Source organism: Chelonia mydas, chromosome 2 (assembly GCF_015237465.2).
Source record: "Chelonia mydas isolate rCheMyd1 chromosome 2, rCheMyd1.pri.v2, whole genome shotgun sequence".
In the NCBI taxonomy this organism is placed as follows: Eukaryota; Metazoa; Chordata; order Testudines; family Cheloniidae; genus Chelonia; species Chelonia mydas.
In genome coordinates, this window is record NC_057850.1 from 92,824,029 (window position 1) to 92,846,946 (window position 22,918).

Sequence of the window (22,918 nt, forward strand, 5' to 3'; positions counted from 1 at the left end):
TTACAAAAATACTTTAAGTTTACTTCCAAATATAACAACAAACAGGTCACTCACACAAGTGCTCTTTACGTGTTTGCCAAATATATCGGGACCGTACTTTTACCCTTGATCATGAATTGCCTAAGACAAATGTTTTGAGTACAGATACTGCAGAATTTCAAAAGGTTACACCTGATCATATTAACCAAGAAAATCACAGTAACAAGACCATAATATTAGAAATAACTTATAGTCCCCGAAGGATCCAGCTGTCTCCTGGATGTCATTTGTCACATCGTCTCAAGGCAATAAATAGTGAAATATTAAAATTTTCTGTTTAAAATGAAAATTCAATCTGATCCATGAATAGAACCGTGGAAATAAGTTATCATTACAGTAGGTGAAATCTCATGTCTGCGTCAATGTCATTTTGACAAAAGTTTTCACCTTACTTTTTTTTTTTTTTTGGCTGTCTGTGCATGAGTGAAAGTAAAAGACTGTTTATAATGAGTAAAATTTATTTCTGTGGAAAAAGTCTTTATCTTTATGGAAGCTGAATACATTTATACATGGAAATATTGAAATTTGACCCAGGTTAAATTTTCAAAAATTCATTATTTTCTGCAAAAGTGGCATCTTAAAGGACTGAGGTTGGTTTGGATGAGCATTTGAATGTTAGTACTAGTGAAAGGTGCCAGAATGATAGCAGGGTACTGAAGTCCTGTATCCATGATCTGCCAGTGGAAAAATATTGAGGCTATTAATAAGGATGCCAGTTGTGATGGTGGTTTTCGTAATGTGATCACGAACTGTCAGTAACAATACTGAGTCCACCAACTCATTTAACTACGTAAGAACGGCCACACTGGGTCAGACCACAGGTCCTTCTAGCCCAGTATCCTGTCTTCCAACAGTGGCGAATGCCAGGAGCCCCAGAGGGAATGAACAGAACAGGTGACCAAGTGATCCACCCCTGTTGCCCATTCCCAGCTTCTGGCAAACAGAGGCTAGGGACACCATCCCTGCCCATCCTGGCTCATAGCCATTGATGGACCTCACTTCCATGAATTTATCCAGTTCTTTTTTGAACCCTGTTATAGTCTTGGCATTGAATCCTGATACAGTCTGTGTAAATCCCACTCACCTTCCTCATCCATGTACCTCCACTGAAGTCAATGGCACTACTTGTATGGGTAAGTCAACAGGATTTGGTCAATATGGTAATGACCATAGGTCTGTAATGACCTAGAGCTAGACTCAAACCAGTGACATACCAAAGAAAGGTTCCTATCCATTACCAATCCCCTGGATTATCTAGTCCTACTTCCCGTAATACCTCCTTCTATTAATTCCTAAATGAAACATACACACAGGTCTCAGATATGGGTTTGCAGTGGGCATTCTCCTAACTAGTGTACATATTTTTCCAGCTCTCTGCTTGCCCTGCCTGTTAACTTAGATTTTTATACATTGAGGGTTCTAGCCTAGAATTTCAGTACAAAGGCATTCAATGTTCATTTGATTGAGAGACCCGCTTGGTATGTCTACACTGCAGCTGAGAGTATGCCTCCCAGCCAAGATAAACAAATACATGCTAACTCAGCTTGAGATAGCATGCTAAAAATAACAGCGTGGATATTGTAGTAAGGGTGGCAGCTTGGGTTAGTCACCTGAGCTTGCATCCAGGGGGTCAGCCAGGCTTGGACGTGGGTGGCTAATTCACACCGCAATGTTCATACTCCTATTTTTAGCATACTATCTGGAGGTAAGCTAAAGTGTCTCTTCCTATCTGGGCTGGGAGGCACACTCCCAGCAACAGCATAGACATATCCTCTGACAAGTACTTATTGTGGTCATGGAGTTATGTAACTAACTCAGAAATCGTTTAAAATTTAACAGCAGATCTATTTTAAATTAAAAGTAGCTGGAGAGTTGCCATACTATCAGATTTCAGGCCTCCCACAGCTTATTTTACTTATAAATAGCTGTTAATTAAAAGATAATTTTCAAAGTATTGATTTCTTCAACCTAAAACAATAGATTGATGTACCTTATTATTTTTCCATCTTCTCATCTGTCCCTGGGCATAACAGAATGATTAAAAGATAGGGCAGCTGTCAAAGCCTGGAAGCCTAATTTTGGAACACTTGGTCAAACAGTGGGCCAAGTTTTGCTTTCACTTACACCAATGCAACTTGGCTATGTTTCAGCAGAGTTATACAGAGGCAACAGAACAGAGTCTGAGAGCCAACTGAATGCACATTTGAATTGTAGGGAGAGCTGACTGGAATTTTTCTCCTGATTTTTGTCCAAATTTAGACAAAAATGGAGGGGCGGGGGAGTTATCAACTTTGTTCAAAACAATTTTTCATGTTTTTGTCAAACCGGTATTTTGTTTTCAGTTTAAGGTTTTCTGATTAAAAACTCATTTATCTCATGAAAACAGGTATTTTTGAATGAACATTTCCACTGCGTTGAAAAGCTATTTTCTGTTAAAACAAAAAACTGACAGACTTTTTTTTTTTCCAAACCGGCTCTAATTATAGTGTGCAGTTTCCAAAATGCTACCAAAATCCATAAACTGTTATGCAGGTGACTTCACATAAATTTAGACACATTTGATTACACTTTGATCCTGCACTCTTTTCATTCACAGGTCACACAACTTGAAGTCAATGGATATTTTTTGTATGACTGGACTGCAAAATTGGTGAACCCACTGGACAATGGAGGCATGATACATGCAAAAGCAGGTTTGAATAGGATTTGTATGAAGCTCTGGGACCCTGCATTTTTAGTAATATTTTAATTTTATACAGACTAAAAAAATAAAAATTCAAATCTGCTGTCCTGGGATTTCTGGATTCTTGTTTGTGTTAAGTGTACTATAGAAATTAGGCCCCCACAACACTACAGAGCCTCAGTTGCTCTGATATTCTTTCCTTTTGTGAGATTAATCCAGTCCCATAAGCTACTTTTATACATAGTCCTCTGTGGTTTAGTTGACATATGCTCTTTCCTTCCCAGCAAGTAGAAATGTTCTCTATCATAGGGTTCTTTGTTAGCAGTTTTGAAGCAAAAGCACCAGGTGGTCAGTTTCCTTAGAATATATGATATTGTTTTATCTTAAGCTCCCATAATGCATGAAATTAGAATTTTGAAACTTTAGGACTATAGCTTTCAGTCATTACTTTCTCTAGATTCATTTTTTTCTTTTAATATTTGTGCTTTTGATATAATTCTCTTTCCAAAAAAGATCTGGGAACAAAGAATCTAATTCTCCCCAGTCGTGCACCTAGTGGAGTCAATTACATCTGTACGAAGGGGTATAAAACATTACCAAACCTGAACGGGAGCACATTATAGTTGCTTTAATTTCAGAAGATGCAAGACAGCGGATAACTAGGTCCTAAATCTTGTGTATGCCAGAATAAATTATAGTAGTGACATGTACTATCGGCCAAAAGGCATGAGATAACCCCATACGCTGAAAGCCTCAGGGACGACCTATTGATACATGAGTGTACCCCTTTTCACCTCAGCCCCTCAAAAAGAGCTGGTTTAAAAATCTATTTGTAGCCTTTCATGCAGCACTATCAAGAAGAGATTTTTATATTCTTTCCTACTTCCCCCAAAATGCAGTCAATCCTGAGTCTTACTTTGAGCAGTCCTAAAACAGATGACAGAGGAAAGCCTTTCTATTTGTTCTGATTCAAGATCATAAATCCTGGGAAGACAAGCAAATGTTCTGACTTAGTCTGTCAAATAAAAGCAATGGTGTTGGCAACAATTTTACATATGACTGATAACAGAGAGAGAGAAAAAAAAAACTGATTTGAGAGAATGATAGTCGGGATCCAAAATTTCACTGACATGTTAGTGTACATTAACAAACTTTAATATTTCTTTTAACATGACATTCTACCTAGCCAGATGTAAGTCCCAGGAAAGAAGGGAAAAAGCAACTCCGAGATCCTATTATAATCAAAGGAAAGTGACAGCCAAATTATGGTTAGTGAGACTGCAACATATCAACAGCTTTATCACACTAGAGGCACATTTTGACATAATAATGAATGGCTGAGAAAGAGTCACTTTTATCTAGGTCAGAAAAAGAGATCACAAAATGATGCAGAGGGTGCAAAAATCTGTATGGGTGTGTGTGGGGGGGGAGGGACAGCAAGAAAAAGGGGAGAACATCAGCAAGATGTTAATATTAAACATCAGCAAGAGGATTGCAATCTGTAGAGAGAAACTCATTACATCTTGACATTGCCTAATGCTTGTCACCCAAATCTATGGTAATTACTCTAGTGTTATATTTCAATATAATAGCACAAAACTCTGATTCCAGCTCCTACAAACAAAACTAAGCACATTTCATGACAACTTCATTTGTAACGGGGGAAAAAAACCCCAAACATTTGGTAAAGGAAGCAGATGTCTCCGACATAATCTATAGTTTGATTTACACATCTACAGACATTTACAGTATGTGTGCATTTCAAAAGAACGCTGAGTAAGATAAATTAGGAGACTTTCAACATTGTCTTTTTTTTTTAAAAAGAACATTGTGAAAAGAAAAAAAAATGGCTCAAGGAACAACCACAAGAGCAGCATGACAAAGATATTACCAAAAGCAAATATTCACCCAACAAAGGGTGTTTATTTCCAAATCAATGTGACATTTCAGTGCAGATTTAAAGAAATCAGGATCATATTTTAAAATAATCAGATGTCGGAAAAAAATTACTGAGATTGTCATCCAAGCTTGGAGTAGGTGAGAGAAACGTCTTTGAAGTGACTCAACACAAAGAGCAACCTTGACCAGCCATAAAATGTTGCTGGCAGATCCAATATACAGAAAAGCTAATCATCTCTCAATGAAACACAGGTCTGGAGATTTATTTGGGCTCTAATCACTACATTCCCACCTGATCCAGATATTAATATATTACCACTGAAGATGACGACATCAAATGTTTGCATTGACAGGAACTCCTACACCTTTGCCACTGGAATTAGTGAGAGTTATGCACAATGGTCAGTTAAAAAGAGAAGAGACTCCATAATCTGTTACAACAAACGAAGAAACATGGAGGAGTCTTATTCAGAAAGAGGAAGTTCCTTCAGCTTCTCTTAGGCAAGAGGAGCTGCACAGAGCAGTAGCATCAGCAGCGAGGGCATTAGCAGCTTTGAAAATCCAGGGGCAGTTTATCATGGTGGAACAGTGTCGGAGTTTCACAGGATTCTTTAGAAACCTCCCAGCTAATATTTAACTGATAGATTTATGGGGTTTTGTGGATTTCTTGTGATGGTTCCCCTCTCCCCCCATCCCCAAAGTTCATTTAGTGCTCACAGAAGGTGCCAGATTGATGGAACTGGAGACTGAAGTCTTCTCTTTACCTACAGAATGGTTACAGCAAGAACTCATTCTCATAAAACCGTACCAAAGTGCCTCAGTTCTGATGTGGAGGAACCATATCACATGTCATTCAGTTTCTATGCCTCGTCAGTCCTTGGCCTGTCTGCTGAGACTGCTAATAAGGAGCCAGATTTACCAGTACACCAACTCAAGTGATGAACAACAGATTTAGACCCCCGTTTTACTGAGTGTATGGCTACTTTGCGCCATTGGAGTAGCAAGTGGACAGAATATACCTGCAAATCTGATCCCAAGGGCACTGCCATTACGAACTGGGCTGAGACCACAAACTCATTTCATGTAGTCTACCAAACAGTCATCAGATGGTAACTACTTTGGGCAACTACCCACTTGGGCTGGAGTCAAATTGTTCACCTGGAAGTGCAAGGCTCCATAGTTTATTACCAATCCCTTGACCTATCCATTCCCCAGCTGGCAGATTTGTAAAGGTTCACACAGCTTTATTTGAAAGGCAGCAAAAGTAGTTATAAGTTTTTGTTTTTTTTAAAATCCGGCTAGAACAAATATCTGTTTTTTTAAATAAATCTTTCTGCATGTAACAGACTGTACACACATTTTACAAGAATAAACAAACTTCTCTAATTCTTATTCACACAATGAGGAGTTGGGGATCATTAGTGCAAACTACTGCTGACCTGCAGCACTTAAACTGTAAACTTTGGGTATCCTAAGCGGTCCATCAAGGTACAGCAGATGTCCTCAATCAGTCTAACTTCTTCAATAGGCATATTTTGTTCCCAGGCATGAATACTAGTTGGTGATATTTCACCTTCATAAGGAAGGTAGAAAAGATTGGTGGAGGTGGCAAACAATATTTGGTTTAAGCTAGCAGGAGACAGAGGAATACCAAGGAAAGCATAAATTGCTTCAGCTGTCTTCTGAGGAGAGCTCACAATATCTTCAAACTTGACCAGCTGATAATTTGCCTGCAGCAGATCCCCGTTTACTCGCAGCGCTGCTGCTGTGTTTGCTAGCCACAAATGGGACAGCACAGAAACTGCATTTGACCTAGAATCCAAGAGTTCCTCCCTCAGTGATTCATATTCAAAGGCATAGCCTGAATTTAAACCACACTTTTCTTTCCCGCCTTCCACTTTAAACAGCATAGCTAAGTGCTGTGGAACATTTTTCAAGGAGTAAAGGCTTGGTTTACTTTTATACAACATTGAGTAGATCCATGCCCGAGGGTCCCTTACTACATACAATGCCCTCATTGAGGGACCTATGATTTCTTGAAAGAAAGGAAGCTTTAATGTCCAGCTTCCACTACTTAAACTAAGCACAGGACGTGCACTTGGATAATAGGCAAGGTGTCTCCTCAGTTCCCTAATGTATTCAGCATCTTTGTCTAATCTTCCTCTTGTTGTGCTTCTTTGTTCTGACAGAGACTCTTTCTTTCTGGATCTTCTCTTTTTATCCTTACTTAAGGGAGGATGCTGAGCTAATTTACTTCTGCTGGCTTCATGTAAATGAATATTTTGTAAATGAAGTTTTGTATCTTGGACTAGGGATTGGAGCCAGCCTCGGAGTAGACGGAAACGGCCACTTTGGATATCAGATGCCTTCCATTCACATGCATCTACGAATGAGTCCATTTCAAATTCAGTTTCAGGGATATCAAGGTAAGTTGTAGGGATCCTGATGTATATGAAATCACTGCTGTTAAAAAAAAGTTGCTTTAAAATGTCTGCCCCAGAACTGGGAAGTGAGGTAATTACAACATCTGGCAAAACAACAGGGTTTCCTTCTAACTGTTTGGCTGTATTGCCTGTATCGGGGTCTACATTTATGATGTCACTGCTCCATTTTGCACAGATAGGCTGAGTGCAAGTGCTCCATACATCCACCAGTTCAATGAACCACAGTGTGATAACCAGTATTAGTATCCAGCGCAACAGTTTGCTGAAGGAAATGTAAAACCGCCACTGAAAAGCCAGTATTACCAAACTAATGCCCAAAACTAATCCTGCTATTATATTTATTTTGAATCCAAATGGGAAAATTGCTCTATTATTTGTTATCTGCTCTCGTACAGCTTCAGTGCCTAAACCAAATTTGATAACTTTGTTTTGATCAGCTACCTTGGCAAAGCCACCAAATCCCAAATAATTGAACCTTGTCCTCAGACTGTGATATTCAGTCACAATGGAGACAATATTTTCACTGTTGTTGACGTTTAGAAAAATTTGAACTCCATATTTGGAATCATCTATGAATCTGCAGTTAGAAACATTAACATATGGTCCATAGAACACATATGCGATTCTTGTAACAGTGGTTTTCATAGGAAAGGTGACGTTTATGAACTGAGTCCACCGCTTTTTGAACTCTGCCGCTTGCTCTGCCTCTTGTATCCTGGCAACAGGACTACTCCCATGATGATCAAACCAAAACATCTTGTAGTGAGCATCCCACACATCCATCATGGCTCCACTATATTTGTTCATAAACTTATAGGGTATATATTTAAAATCAATGTCAAGATTATGAAAGAAGGCACTGACAGAGCTGAGAGGAGAGTCTTTCTCCTTCTCAATATGGTCTACTACTAGCAATGTCTGAGCATTTAGGAGTAGCAAAGCACGATACACGCTTTTCAGTTTCATTGCAGAAGAGTAGGCAGATGCTGCCTCACCACTCACAAACATCATCTCCCCATACTGAGAGGCTGTTATAATCTCCCCAGCTGAGTCTCCAACCTCATCACCAATCCACTTAAGCCACTGTGCACACTCCCCAAGTTGTCCCTCCCAAGGTTGATTACACTGACTTGTAGGAGATGGAGCAAACACCAGTACATTATTCAAGTGGCTGAACTTGGGTCCATACAGGGCCTCGGATACAAACACCTGTCCATTGGGGGCAAAAGTAAAGGAGTTCTGATCTGGATGTTCATGCCCTGGATTAAAACTCCTCCACCCATCAATCCAGGAATATGGCTGAAAGTGAACTATGTCATAGACTGCACGGCCACCAAGCTTTCCAGATTTAAAAGACACAAAGGTGTTGGTCTGAGTATTTGGCAACCCAGCCCCATAAGTAACAACCCCCCAGTTAGGAAACACATGCATCTTAGCAGTGCCATAGTCAGGGGGAGGTTGGGGAGTTAGTTCTGCAGCATACCAGATGTATTCAGTGTGAAGGGTGCTCCACCTTTGTGCAGTGGATGGCACCATTGGGCCATCCTTGGGCCTGTGCTTTCTAATCTGTTGTGCCAGCCAATTGCCAGCTCCATTCTTCATTACAAATTTATCCAGGAAAACCAACTGGCTTTCAGGGCCATAAAACCAGTTATAATTAGAATCTGCTATGCCCACAGTCCTCCGATAACCTGGTAACAATGTGGAATAATAAAACCAAAAGTGCATTTTCAGCCAATTGTTTTCTAGGTTATTAATACCAAAATGGCGCTGGGCCAGGAAAACATACTGGGTTACTGACTTAGCTGTGTAACTGCCATAAGCTACTCCTTCATCCAAAGAGCCATCTACAATGTGATTGAGCAGAAACATGGTTTTTTCCATCACATCAACCACAGCATGTTTCCAAATGTTTGTCTGAGACTTTTTGTCCACCCCAGTAACCAGGGCACCTGTGAGCAGTGCTAGCATATTAGTGGCTTGGTGGTTATGGAGAAGTTGCTTTCCCCATGAGCGGACTTTTGAATATTCATACATTTCCTCACTCACAACCCATATCTTCTTTAGATATTTTTGTCTTCTGATGTTATCCAGTGAGCTATATAAGAAGTCAAAAGCAGTGGCAAAACCTGTTAAGGAGTGGCCAAGTGGCACTTCATCTCCTGGAGCATTCTCAACCAGCCAGTCTTTGTAGCCAGCCATTCTGTCCATGTATTCTAGAACAAAATCAAAGGCAGCTTTATCTTCCGGGCATAGCAAACAATAAAAAGCTAAGGGAGGCAGATTGTTACCATAAATCTCATTCCACTTTGCAGCAAAATCAGCATGCTTGGGTGGAGGTAGGTAGTATGATGGGTTGGACAGCATAACCGTCACTGCACCTCTGATAGCTCTGAACAGATGTAAGTGGCTTGTACGAGACTTTTGCCTCAGTGCTTGGATATCTTCAGCATCAAAATATAAGCTTGGATGAAGAACAGCTTTTTTCAGCTTCTCGTCGGCACTGAAATCTTGCAGTTTCTGTTTCTCATACTGATCCATATTTTCTGTGAAAGTCACCCAGTCAGAGTAATTGCTCACAGAGTCTTCAAAAGTGGAGAGAGCAAACATCGCTAACCCTAGGAATAAAATATGTACTGTAAACATAAGAGCCATGATCCATTAGACAGTTCCTTCCCTTCAAGCAAACATCTTTACAAAACACAGTGTTCAGATGTTAAATGTTGATCCAGCTAATATAACAGTGTACGTTTAAGGCATTTCTGCTTAAAAAGAAAAGAATAAGATAGACTCGCTGCTCAGCCTATTTGCAATCTGAAGTACAGTACGGAAAACAAAACAAAGGATTTCTGAAAAGTTGAACCACAGGTGCCTTGTCTGTCTGTCCTTTGCACAGCTACAATGGTAAAGCATAACACATAAAACTAAAGGGAAGGAAAAGTCGCTACGTTTTCCATGTGAAACACAGTCTGATTACACAACTCAAGGGACTAAAAAACGTAGTATCTTTTTTGCTGAAAAGCAAAAGACCCCAAAACTTGAATTTAAAATAACTGAATTCACACAAAAATCTTTCCCCCTCACACTCTGATAAAATGCCATTCCTAGAGTAGGAAAAAACTGCACTGATGATGAAATCATAACAGCTATTCAGAACAATGTTTTGTTTTTGCTGAAGTAGAAATGCTCAGTACTTTCTACAATAGACTCAGATGTTAAATTTACTCTCCTTAGCCTTCCTGTTCTCTCATTTGTATACAAAATTTTCTTCTTCATAGGCTTGAGAGGGTGAAAATCGGGGAGGAAAACAACAAAATTTCTCCATTAGCCTCTCTCTCTCTGGAAAAATACATAGCATTTCTAATTCCTGTTCATGTCTATTTGTGGAAGGTTTGTTTGGATGAATACTCATAAAATACACAATATGCTCTCATGTCATTTTCTATTTATCTTCATTTCATCTTCAACTAGTGAAATCCACCCTATGTCTCAATGGTTCTGATGATTCTACTCTTCCCATCATGAAGTAAAAGTAAAACATTTGGACGGGGCACAAAGCCAGTGTTTTTCCACCAAAAGAGCTGTTTCCGTTTTCTGTTGGCTTTGCATATTTGATCCTTTCTGTGGAAACAAAAAAAAAAAAAGTTCTCTGATGTAGTATACATCTAAAAATATATTCTACAAATATTTAAAATGCATCACAAAGAATTTCCAGGTTCTCATCTACAGTAAATGCTAAGGCTATAAAGGAGCAATAAAAGAACAAGCTTGTCAAAGTCTGCTCACTAAATTAGCTTCAGGATCAAAACAGAATTAACTCATTACCTGAGTTTCTATTTTATTTTTACTTTTTCCAAGTTGTCTGAAACTGCAAGGCCTGAGAAATTATTTTATCTTTTTACATTAGCAGAGTTCACGTGAACTAATGCAATTGTAATACTCCGTTAGAAAGAAAGAATGGGCTTTCCTTCCAAACAGCCGTTCCAGTATGTGTCTGTATATTCTCCTGATCACTTAAAAAAAAGTTAAGATATTAAAATTTTCCCAAGTTTCTCAACCCTTTATTTCTACAGAACCTAAATCATACAAGCACATATACTAGATGCTCTGCTTCTAAGGGTGAAGGCTGTTTTTCCTAGGGCTCTTCTCCTTAAGAGAACATATATCAAAAGTTGGTTATTACTCCATATGCACTGTATACTCCTTACCAGTGTGGCCACATAGTGTATATTTGACTGAAGCCATCAGAGGGCGCTATGAACCAATTAGTGCACAGCAGAATTTCTCCTTTTGCTTATGTTGGGTTTGGACAACTTAACAAGTTTCGGTTGCAAACTGCACATACGTTAAACGCATCAGGGATAGTCTCAGCTGACCTCTCACGCTACTTCTGCGACAAAATCCTCCCCAGCTCTCCTCTTTTTGCACTTATGCAGGTTTTAAAATACAAGGCCATCAGCTTACCTTAGCAGCCTCTCTCGTCAGTGTCCCGCTCCATGCGGACAGAGCACCGGAGCTTGGGGCAGAAGAGCGGAGAAAAGTGCTGAAAAGAAAACAGCAGGCTGCAGCGTCGTCCTCGGCTCTTTTCCGTGTGCTTTGCTCTGAGATCTCAACTTCAGACAGGACCGAGGGAACTTCAGCTACTTGTCAGACAGCTCGGCCCCGCAACGGGGCCAGGGGGCCCGCCCCCTTCACCAACGCGGGGACTGACTTCTGGTGGTGGTTCATAAAGACCATTACAAGTGCCGGCAGATCGCGCTCGCTCGCTCTCTCCAATAGTTTCAAACTGCTCCCCAGAGCGATCAAGCGGGCCGGGGCGGGGGGCAGCCAGTGCTATAGAATAATCGCCGGACGCGGGGAGAGAGGGCGGGGGTCCGGGAGGGAGAAACCACAGCAATACTCCCCAGAAGAGTTAGCTACCCCTGCGGCGGGCTGCAAAGCCCTTTTGCCTGGGGGAGCGGTTCTAGCTGCTGCTGCTGCGGGCGAGCCCGCGCCTGTCTCCAGAGCGGAGCCTCCTCTTCTGCCTCCCAAGCCGCTGGGCACGGCCGCCCCTGCGCCTCGCTGTGCAGCCCAGCCGCTGGGGCTGGGAGTCGAGAGGCAGCTGCGGAGAGGAGTGAGAGGGAGGCAGCGCGGCGGCAGCGTTGCCAAAGCGGGCGGAGCTAAGCCGGCTCACAGCCCGTCCTGCTCTTGCTCGGCTTCTGCTCCAGCTCCCCCGGCGGCCCGAAGGAGCACGTGCGAAGGGTGCGTGCAGAGCCCCTGCCTTTACCTTGCCCCGAGAGCCCCAGTCCAGCGGGAGGGACGGGGCGTGGGGAAGGAGGGACAGGGATGCTGGGGGGATAAGGAGCTGAGTGGGTGGAGGGGCAGATTGTGGGTGGAGGGAAGGGCAAAAAGATGGGTGGGTGGGAAGGGGCTCTGGAGGAGGGAGGGAAGTTGGGGGTATGAATTGGGGACACTGAGGGAGTTAGGAGCAAATCAGATGGTCAAGTTAGTAGACAGAGAGATAAACAGCTGTTAGCTCCTGCTTGGAAGGAGCCTGAGATATGCAACCTTCTGGTTACCTGTCATAAGATCATCATTTTCAGGATAGATACATAAAAAGAAAAGGAGGACTTGTGGCATCTTAGAGACTAACAGATTTATTTGAGCATAAACTTTCGTGAGCTACAGCTCACTTCTTCGGATGCATGCAGTGGAAGATACAGTGGGGAGATTTTAAATACACAGAGAACATGAAACAATGGGTGTTACCGTACACACTGTAACGAGAGTGATCAGGTAAGGTGAGCTGTTACCAGCAGGAGAGAAAAAAAACCTTTTGTAAAAAACCTTTTGTAGTGATAATCAAGGTAGGCCATTTCCAGCAATTGATAAGAACATGTGAGGAACAGTGGGGTAGGGGGAGGGAAATAAACATGGGGAAATATTTTTACTTTGTGTAATGACACATCCACTCCCAGTCTTTATTCAAGCCTAATGTAATGGTGTCCAGTTTTCAAATTAATTCCAGTTCAGAAGTCTCTCATTGGAGTCTGTTTCTGAAGTTTTTTTGTTGAAGAATTGCAACTTTTAGGTCTGTAATCGAGTGACCAGAGAGATTGAAGTGTTCTCTGACTGGTTTTTGAATGTTATAATTCTTGACGTCTGATTTGTGTCCATTTATTCTTTTACGTAGAGACTGTCGGTTTGGCTAATGTACATGGCAGAGGGGCATTGCTGGCACATGATGGCATATATCACATTGGTAGATGTGCAGGTGAATGAGCCTCTGATATTGTGGCTGATGTGATTAGGCCCTATGATAGTGTCCCCTGAATAGATATGTGGAAACAGTTGGCAATGGGCTTAGCTGCAAGGATAGGTTCCTGGGTTTGTGTTTTTGTTGTGTGGTATGTGGTTGCTGGTGAGTATTTGCTTCAGGTTGGGGGGCTGTCTGTAAGCAAGGACTGGCCTGTCTCCCAAGATCTGTGAGAGTGATGGGTCATCCTTCAGGATAGGTTGTAGATCCTTGATGATGTGCTGGAGAGGTTTTAGTTGGAGGCTGAAGGTGATGGCTAGTGGCGTTCTTTTATTTTCTTTGTTGGGCCTGTCCTGTAGTAGGTAACTTCTGGGTACATAACTCCTTAAGTCAATGGCTAAACTTTCATTGTCTGCAGTGAAGCTAGGATTTAACTCTGTGACCTAGGGACCTGTTGATGCCAAGCTGGCAAAGGGCACAGGAGGTGCATAGAGTTTTACATGACCCACTGAGTCAGATACATTCATAATAATACCCTAACTTGTGACATCTAAGGTCTCTACTGGTCATTGTAACCACTGTGAGAGGCACGTATGCATAATAGTTAAGGAGTTATGTATCTATATCAGTGGTACACAGAGGTCTTCCAAGGAATATATCAACTCATCTAGATATTTGTCTAGTTTTATAACAGGCTACATAAAAAGCACCAGTGAAGTCAGTACAAACTACAATTTCATGCAAACAAAGTGTCACACATTGACAGTCTCAAACTCCTCCTACAAGCCCAGAGCAGCTGCTTGCCTGCCCTAAAATAAGGAACAGTGAAATAGTTAACAATGGGGATAATTGCATTGACTTTACACTTCAGACTCAGACTCAACACTCAAAGGAGATGATGGGGGAATACTGTACCTCTTTAATCCATTGTCTCTATCTTGTTTGCACCTCAGGCAGATCAGGTTCCATCAGTTCAGGTTAGTATTATTATTTGTATTACTATAGCACATAGGAGCCCTAGGCATAGGCCAGGACCTTATTGTGCTCGGTGCTACACAAACAGAAAAATAGGGTGATCCATGCCATAAAGAGTTTACATTCTACGTACGGTATAAGACAAGAAACAACCATTGGATACAGACAGGTAGAGGCTACAATGAAACTATAGAACAAGTCTACTCTTTATATTTATCAGAGAATATGCACCAATATAAGGACACCAAGATTATCAGCAAATGCGTATTCAGAAGCAGAACTTATCTGCTGCTCCAAAAATCACAGGTTTCTATCTCTTGCAATATCAATTTAGCAATAGTAGAGCTTATGTTTTCCAGCAAGTCAACAGAGGGCAATGTAATTACAAGGTGATATATGAGAGCATGTCATTTCAATACAGGACAGTACACAACATAAACTAGTATGTTACATACGATCTGCATACAAAAATGTAGTTCTCCACAATACACTATTCTTTTATAAATAATCTATTTTCTGATTTTTTTTTAATCTGTGTTATTCAGTAGTGATTTGGCCCTCTCACAATTTGGTGCATTATGAAACAAAGATAATTTGTTATTTAATTAGAAATAAAGAATGCAGCAATGTATGTGCTTGTGTTTTAATTCTTAATGTAAAACAGTTAACATTTTAATAGTATTTCACCTTTTATACCAGCGTTGTACAAATAGTGCAGGTATGAATTATGCACTAACAATAATGCTAAGCATAGTCAATGAGTTCACTTTTAATTTGATAGCCTAATTTTAAATGTAATTAACTTGTTACACAGAAAAAGTGCTTTTTTCACAACCATAAAGGTTGTTACCATTAAAATAAAAGCTTACATGTTGCAGAAATTAAGGGGCCACCAGAGAAGTACCTGTATACCACTAAGTATTGGATTAGTCTAACCCTTCTTTGTAATATTTTCTACATTGAAGACCTATTTCTAGGATGCACTGGAATGGCTCCTGGTCAGTTTTAGCTCTGGGGTCTTGTTCTTGAGTGCCTTTCTGAAGTGGAAAATGCCTACCCCTCAACCTATTCATGGGCACTCAGACAAAAATAAGCCAATGGAATCTATTCTGTGCCCAGCCTGGCTCCCAGTGAACTACTGTGGACCATTGGTAATAACAGAAATATAATCAGGTCCCTGATTTGGTTTGCAGTTTGGATTCTTGCTTAGGACGTTAGGGTCCATATTTATAACTGCCTGGTTTAATAAAAAGCTGTTCCTTTAATTTTAAGTGCTGAACAGAAAGAAAAGAGAAGGAGTGAGATCTTTTGAAATGTTACTAATCACTGTATTTATATACTGTACCTCAGAGGGAAAGTGTTTTAATCACATTGAGCATGAGTCACCACCTGTCCCAGGCATAGCTTATGTCCTCCTTCATTTTTTCTTTTTTCCCCATGATATTTTAGTCAATATAGTTTTATGCTTGAATATTTCTTAAGCAATGCATTTAAAAACAAAGCACTTCACTGCATAACCATCTAATCTTGAAAAGAATAGATGAATTTATAATGCCACTTGGCCTGCATTCTGGAGAAAACGTTAAATGAAGTAAACTATGGTTTTACAAAAGGTAGATCGTGCCAAACCAACCTGATCTCCTTCTTTGAGAAAGTAAGATTTTTTAGACAAAGGAAATGCAGTGGATCTAATTTACCTAGATTTCAGTAAGGCATTTGATTCCGTGCCACCTGGAAACTTATTGGAAAAGATGGGGATCAATAGGAAAATTGAAAGGTGGATAAGGAATTGGTTAAAGGGGAGACTACAACGGGTTCTACTGAAAGGTGAACTGTCAGGCTGGAGGGAGTTACCAGTGGAGTTCATCAAGGATCGGTTTTGGGACCAATCTTTTTATTACTGACCTTGGCACAAAAAGTGGGTGTGTGCTAATAAAGTTTGCGGATGATACAAAGCTGGCAAGTATTGCCAATTTAGAGAAGGACAGGGATATCATACAGGAGGACCTGGATGAACTTGTAAACTGGAGTAATAGTAATAGGATGAAATTTAATAGTGAGAAGTGTAAGGTCATGCATTTAGGGATTAATAACAAGAATTTTAGTTATAAGCTGGGGATGCATCAATTAGAAGTAACGGAGGAGGAGAAGGACCTTGGAGTACTGGTTGATCATAGGATGACTATGAGCTGCCAATGTGATATGGCTGTGAAAAAAGCTAATGCGGTCTTGGGATGCATCAGGAGAGGTATTTCCAGGAGGTTTTAGTACCGTTATACAAGGCACTGGTGAGACCTCACCTGGAATACTGTGTGCAGTTCTGGTCTCCCATGTTTAAGAAGGATGAATTCAAACTGGAACTGGTACAGAGAAGGGCTACTAGGATGATCCGAGGAATGGAAAACTTGTCTTATGAAAGGAGACTCAAGGAGCTTGGCTTGTTTAGCCTAACTAAAAGAAGGTTGAGGGGAGATATGATTGCTCTCTATAAATATATCAGAGGGATAAATAGCGGAGAGGGAGAAGAATTATTTAAGCTCAGTACCAATGTGGACACAAGAACAAATGGATATAAACTAGCCACCAGGAAGTTTAGACTTGAAATTAGAGGAAGGTTTCTAACCATCAGAGGAGTGAAGTTTTGGAATAGCCTTCCAAGGGAAGCAGTGGGAGCAAAAGATCTATCTGGCTTTAAAATTAAACTTGATAAGTTTATGGAGGAGATGGTATGATGGGATAACATGGTTTTGGTAATTAAATATTCATGGTAAATAGGCCCAATGGCCTGTGATGGGATATTAGATGGGGTGGGATCCGAGTTACCCAGGAAAGAATTTTCTGTAGTATCTGGCTGATGAATCTTGCCCATATGCTCAGGGTTTAGCTGATCGCCATATTTCGTGTCGGGAAGGAATTTTCCTCCAGGGCAGATTGGAAGAGGCCCTGGAGGTTTTTCACCTTCCTCTGTAGCATGGGGCACGGGTCACTTGCTGGAGGATTCTGCTCCTTGAAGTCTTTAAACCACGATTTGAGGACTTCAATAGCTCAGACATAGGTGTGAGGTTTTTTGCAGGAGTGGGTGGGTGAAATTCTGTGGCCTGCATTGTGCAGAAGGTCAGACTAGATGATCATAATGGTCCCTTCTGACCTTAGTATCTATGAATCTATTGTAGGGCTTTTGATTTTTGGTTTTAAATCAATGTGCACTGAAAAAAGTTCTAGGTTTCACAAAAGAAAAGTATCCACTCAACACTGGAAATTGTTACTTGTATCTAAGGGCTTGTCTCCGGGAAACAGTAATGTGGACTATTGGGGTGTGATTTCTATAGTGCGCTACTGTGTTGCGCATTGTTTGGTCTGTGTAGACTCTGCTACTGCATGCTAAAGGTTCCCCAGTGCACTTTAATATTGTCCTGTCTGAACCAGCACTACAGTAAAGTGCACTAGGTAACATTACAAAGACATTACTCATTACATTCTATACTACTATACTGTAGTGCAGGGATTGGCAACCTTTGGCACGTGGCCCAGCAGGGTAAGCCCCCTGACAGGCCGGGCCGGTTTGTTTACCTGCCACGTCTGCAGGTTCAGCTGATCGCAGCTCCTACTGGCTGCAGTTCACCGCTCCAGGCCAATGGGGGCTGCAAGAAGTGGCGCGGGCTGAGGGATGTGCTGGCCACCACTTCCCGCAGCCCCCATTGGCTTGGAGCGGCGAAATGCGGCCAGTGGGAACCACGATCGGCCAAACCTGTGGACACAGCAGGTAAACAAACTGGCCCAGCCCACCAGGGGCTTACCCTAGCGGCCGCGTGGCAAAGGTTGCCATTCCCTGCTGTAGTGAGTAATGCACATGACATACATTAATGATTACAGTATATACAAGAGAGAGCCCTGAAAAACTCCAATTTTGGACATTACTTAAAGCTCAAAAATTGGGGAAAAAATGCACTTTTCAAACAATGATCTGGCATCATCCTAAACTGTAGGGTACACCCCCTGGACATGACTTTAAAAGAAAAAAACTGTCTGATTATGGGTGGCTTGTGTCCTCCTCTCAGAAATATCTACAGAATGGTCAAAGATAGGCAGAAAGTTCTGTGACTGTGAAGTTACAGAATGGCTGCCATATGATAGAGTGCTAATGGAGGAACGTGAATAGGGGCAGGTATTGGTCCCATAGGAAGCAGGCATGAGCCATAGCCCTCCAAACCAGCAGATGTTTTGAGAGCTACAGGCTAATCCCACAGATTGTGGAGCTTCCTTTCAAAGCTTGGGCTTGTAAATGAAAGCCTAAACCCTTTGGAATATTCCCAATGCCCACTATCCCCCATACAATCACAGCTGCACTTACTTTCTTCCCTACTGCACCTTTTCTTCCATTCAATAGGCTTTTGAAGTCATAGAGGTGCAACTTCCTTTAGTTAATGACAGCAGGGCCAGTGTGATTTAATGCAGGGGAGTCTCTGTATGTTTGCAGTAGGATGATGTTTAAGGAGTGGCTTTGCACCAGCTAAGCTACTTGCCATCCAAAGAGAGAAAAACTGCAGAAGCATGAGCATATGGAGATGCTTGCAGAAGCTCAGAAGATGTGGGGAATGATGGCCCAAATGCCTCTTACAGATACTATGCTCCAGGGGACTTGTGACCTGCTGATTGAACTATGCAACATGAGGTGCCTTCAGAAGTGTGATCACTGAAAATAAATTGTTGAATGCCCAACATGGTCACCAAAGGCTCAACTTTTCCATTGAAACATAGCTCCTCCAGGAGCAGTGAGGCTTTGTACCACCCTCAAGATATGCTATCTAGCTTAGGATTTTGCACTGGCAACCATTGTTCTTGTAGTGAAGTCTGAATTCCTCAAGCACCATGCTCCTCATGCACAGGGGCAGCATGCCAAGAGCCACATGACATTTCATGTGGTTACACTCCATGTGCAGTATTCCCAACCTTTGAGATGCCATGAATCCAGAGGAAGAGCACAGCCCCTTTTCTCCCCTGATCACAGCGCGGCAGTTGTGGCTGACCAGACATACAAGGGAGGTTTCTTGCACTTTCTCACCAGGTGCACTCATGTAAGCCACAGTCAAGCCTCAAATTAGGTGTTGATATAATGATCTAAGTAGACATCTGAGGCTTAGTCCAACTTTCATTGAAATCAATGGAAATATTATTATTGAGAGTCTAATCGGACTCTTTGAGGACTAATGAGCAATGCTAAGTGAGGACCCTCCAGAAAATGGTGGCCACTAGGTTAAAAGCTTTACTGTAGAGGAAGAACTTAAAAATAAAGAGGGAGAGCTGATCTGAAAAATCATCACAATAAAGTCTTGGGATCAGGTTACTTTTATATTAATAGTTTTCAGTTTACGCAGATGGGGACAAGAGAGTCCAACAGACTTGTAGTGTCTCAAATTTTGGAAGAGTCAGATTAAAGTAATCAGCAGTACTAGTCCTAATAATAACCAACTTCTTTGGTTAAAATGAGTTTAAGAATTGTGCTGCCATTCTGTTGCTGTTAGTGGGATGGCGTCAGTAAAAGTCAAGGTCATTTTCAGAACCAGTAATTGTTAACAATCTTCCTTTCTGAGACCTATTTATAGAAGAGTGCTGGGAAACGGTCAATGACCTGTGTTATATTGTGACATTTTAAAGTATTCCTCATGACTTGGTACAGGGTAAAAAACAAGCTACTTTATGGCTGCCAGCAGGAAAGACACGTGTTTTACAAAATGAGAAAATGAGATTTTACTGAAACAGAAGATTGCCCTTGCCATCATTTTAGTGTTTTAATATAAGAAATAATGAGTCATCAGAGATTTGTTCAGGTGTACTGCTTCAGAGATAGCGCCCAGCACTGATACCAAAATCAGCCATCTGAAAGATCTTGAATAGGCTAGTGTTGTGATCCTGCTTGAGTACAGGCCAAATGCTAACAGATGGAAGTGAGGAGGGGGATAAGAATCAGTTGGCCCGCAACAAAATATTTGCCAGTGTCAAAAAAGGACTTAAAATATATTAGTAAATGATGAAGGTGTTGACACGGATGACTTCATGTTTGCTATATTAATATAGAAGATAAACAAAGCAGTCAGAGACATTTGGTGCTTGTATAAGAGGAACAAAAGAATCACATTATTAACCAAGAAAGGGTTTTGTTTTTTTGGGGAGAGGGAGGGATGAATCAGTTATCAGGGTTGCTGATAAATACTAGGGAAAGCTGGAATTTTTTTAAAAGGAAAAATATGCAGAGTATAAAAGATTGATGTCAGAGATGGATTTTTTAAGGGTCAAGTAGCAATACAATGGCCAAGGAAAAGTGTAATCACTGTGGAGTATGTAGAACAGAGCAGAACATCTGATGATGCTGTTTTGAATATTTTTCTAATTACCAATCAAAGAACGGCTAGAAAACAACTAATTTTATTATTACTGGATTAATTTAACTGAGCTTATTTGAAACTGCATAAGCAAGCTGGAGAAGAATTCTATTTTTTTTTTCATTTCACAAAGACTCTACCCAACAAAGCTTGCAGAAGGGTATTGAATTACAAATGTTACATCAAAAGAACAGACTGATCATATGCTAAAGGCCTGAGTGTTAGCTGGGTGGAAGCAGTATATGATTTAAAATCTTTCTTGACTGTCATATACACTACACATGAGGGAAAAGAAACTGTTCATATCTACTTCATGTAACATTTTATCAAACACAGCAAATGTCATAAGTGAAGGTAGTTTATCATTGTTGAAGATGCTGCTGTGCAATACTGAAGGAGATTTTCAGCAGGTTAATATATCAGAGTGTGAAGTTCATAATGTGACAAATGGTGAGCACAGAAGTCTATCCTAGCAGAAGTATCAAATTCTCACTGTGCAGACTCACCACTAAATGGAGAAGAAAAACAAATCCTAAAAATATTTTGAACAAGTATTTTTAGAAATGGGTGAACATCCTACCTTGCCTATTACTGTTTTAGCTGATTATTGACTGATCCTTGCATGCTGCTGTGTGAAGAGTAACAGGCAGATGGTTTAATCATACCAAAAAAAGGGGGGGGGAGTGGAAGAAAAAAAAAAGAAATGCAGCAAGCACACCTCCTCTTCCTTGTATCAGTGCCACCCTTGTCTATGAATTTCTTGGAACTGATTCTACTAGAGAAAATCATGATAAACACATCAGGTGTCAATCTCTGAAACAGACTATGAATTCATGGTGGGGCTACACATACATTTTCAAATATGTGCTAGTTTGGTCCTGAGAGAATCTCAACACCTATAGTCCCAGACCCTCTAAGTTTTATGTAATTGTAGAGCAAGCATCATTTTACACATGGATGGTAAGTAAAGACGATGTGCTAAAGGACTGATCCTATTTACCCTTCTGGTCTGGTATGGCAGTTCCTCTATTCAGTTCATGAAACCCACATATTCTCAGCATATCACCATTCTTACAAATGTATGCCCTGACATTTCAAGTCTTTCCATTGACTTCAGTGAGATTTGGATCTGGACCTAAATGCCAGTACACATGGGGGCCACACGCCTGGTGACTTTTCATTACCAAATAGTAGTGTGAAGTTCTTAACTGTTAGGCAGTCAGAGGTCAGGGTTAATATTTTAACTTCAGAGAGAAAAGCAGATTCCAACAATAGGGAATATTCTCAGAGGGCATTTGCTAGACAATGGGATCGCAGAAAGAGAGCAATTACATCATAACACTGAGTACAAAGATAATCTTGAACTACACTGTTTTGTCCAAGACATTACAGGGGTCTTGGACATTGGTACACCTTGTCCCCCCTATGCTCAGCCTGTGGCACATGATAGTCTAGTCTCCTAGGGGCTGTAACACTTTGGTCTAATTTTGCTTGTATGTTTAGTATATGGGTGCTGGGTGAGTATTGGTGGCCTGAGATACACAGGAGATGAGTCTGTGGTGGGCAACTTGCGGCCCATCAGGGTAATCCGCTGGTAGGCTGCTATACAGTTTGTTTACATTTGCACAGCCACCCGCAGCTTCTACTGCCCACGGTTCACCTTTCCTGGCCAATGGGAGCTGTGGGAAATGGCGTGGGCCGCAGGTTGCCCACCATTGGTCTAGAGCGGGGATCAGCAACCTTTGGCACGTGGCCCTCCAGGGTAAACCCCCTGGCAGGAAGCGGCAGCCAGCACATCCCTCGGCCCGTGCTGCTTCCCACAGCCCTCATTGGCCTGGGATGGTGAACGACGGCCAGTGGGATCTGCGATCAACCGAACCTGCAGACGCGTCAGGTAAACAACCTGGCCCGGCCCACCAGGGACCTTACCCTGGTGGGCCGCGTGCTAAAGGTTGCCGATCCCTGGTCTAGAGGATCTGGTTGTCTCTTCTGGTCTTAAATTCTACGTAGGCAGCAGAGGCATGCATTACTATTCTCATTATCCCATTGTAATTTGCACATTTCTAGGGATGAAATGGGAAATTGTAGCTTGCAGAATGTAATACTTTGAATTGATAGACCACTTAGCTTGTCTTATCTAAAGCTCTCAAGTGCTTTTACAAACAGTAAGGGCCAAATTTTTCTAACTTTACTCATACTGAATAGTGCCTTACTTCGCAACTGGTTTTGATGGCATTACATGCAGAATAAAGTGCTTTTCCAC

The 22,918-nt window shown here is 41.3% G+C and overlaps 2 protein-coding genes across 3 annotated transcripts in view; one reads left to right on the top strand and one right to left on the bottom strand.

Moving 5' to 3' along the window:
* Positions 1-12,419, bottom strand: DSEL (dermatan sulfate epimerase like). 2 transcript variants are annotated; one of them, XM_027829008.3, is made up of 2 exons: positions 11,530-12,419; positions 1-10,686 (listed from the first exon to the last, which is right to left on the bottom strand). In XM_027829008.3, the coding sequence occupies exon 2, from the start codon at positions 9,718-9,720 to the stop codon at positions 6,070-6,072; it is 3,651 nt and encodes a 1,216-aa protein (XP_027684809.2). In that variant the 5' UTR covers positions 9,721-10,686; positions 11,530-12,419; the 3' UTR covers positions 1-6,069. The 2 variants fall into 2 exon arrangements, with proteins under 2 accessions (XP_027684809.2, XP_043395858.1); XM_043539923.1 differs by lacking the exon at positions 11,530-12,419 and adding an exon at positions 10,891-11,412.
* The window catches only part of LOC122464278, a 20,403-nt gene continuing 8,071 nt past the window's right edge, over positions 10,587-22,918 (top strand). Inside the window, exons 1-2 of the mRNA XM_043538823.1 lie at positions 10,587-10,591; positions 11,572-12,306. Of these exons, the coding sequence (XP_043394758.1) occupies positions 10,587-10,591; positions 11,572-12,306 (740 nt within the window). The remainder of the gene's footprint in view (positions 10,592-11,571; positions 12,307-22,918) is intronic.

Bases quoted from the DNA above. Each gene is read 5' to 3' on its own strand.
- DSEL (XM_027829008.3), bottom strand. From the start codon at position 9,720: ATGGCTCTTATGTTTACAGTACATATTTTATTCCTAGGGTTAGCGATG.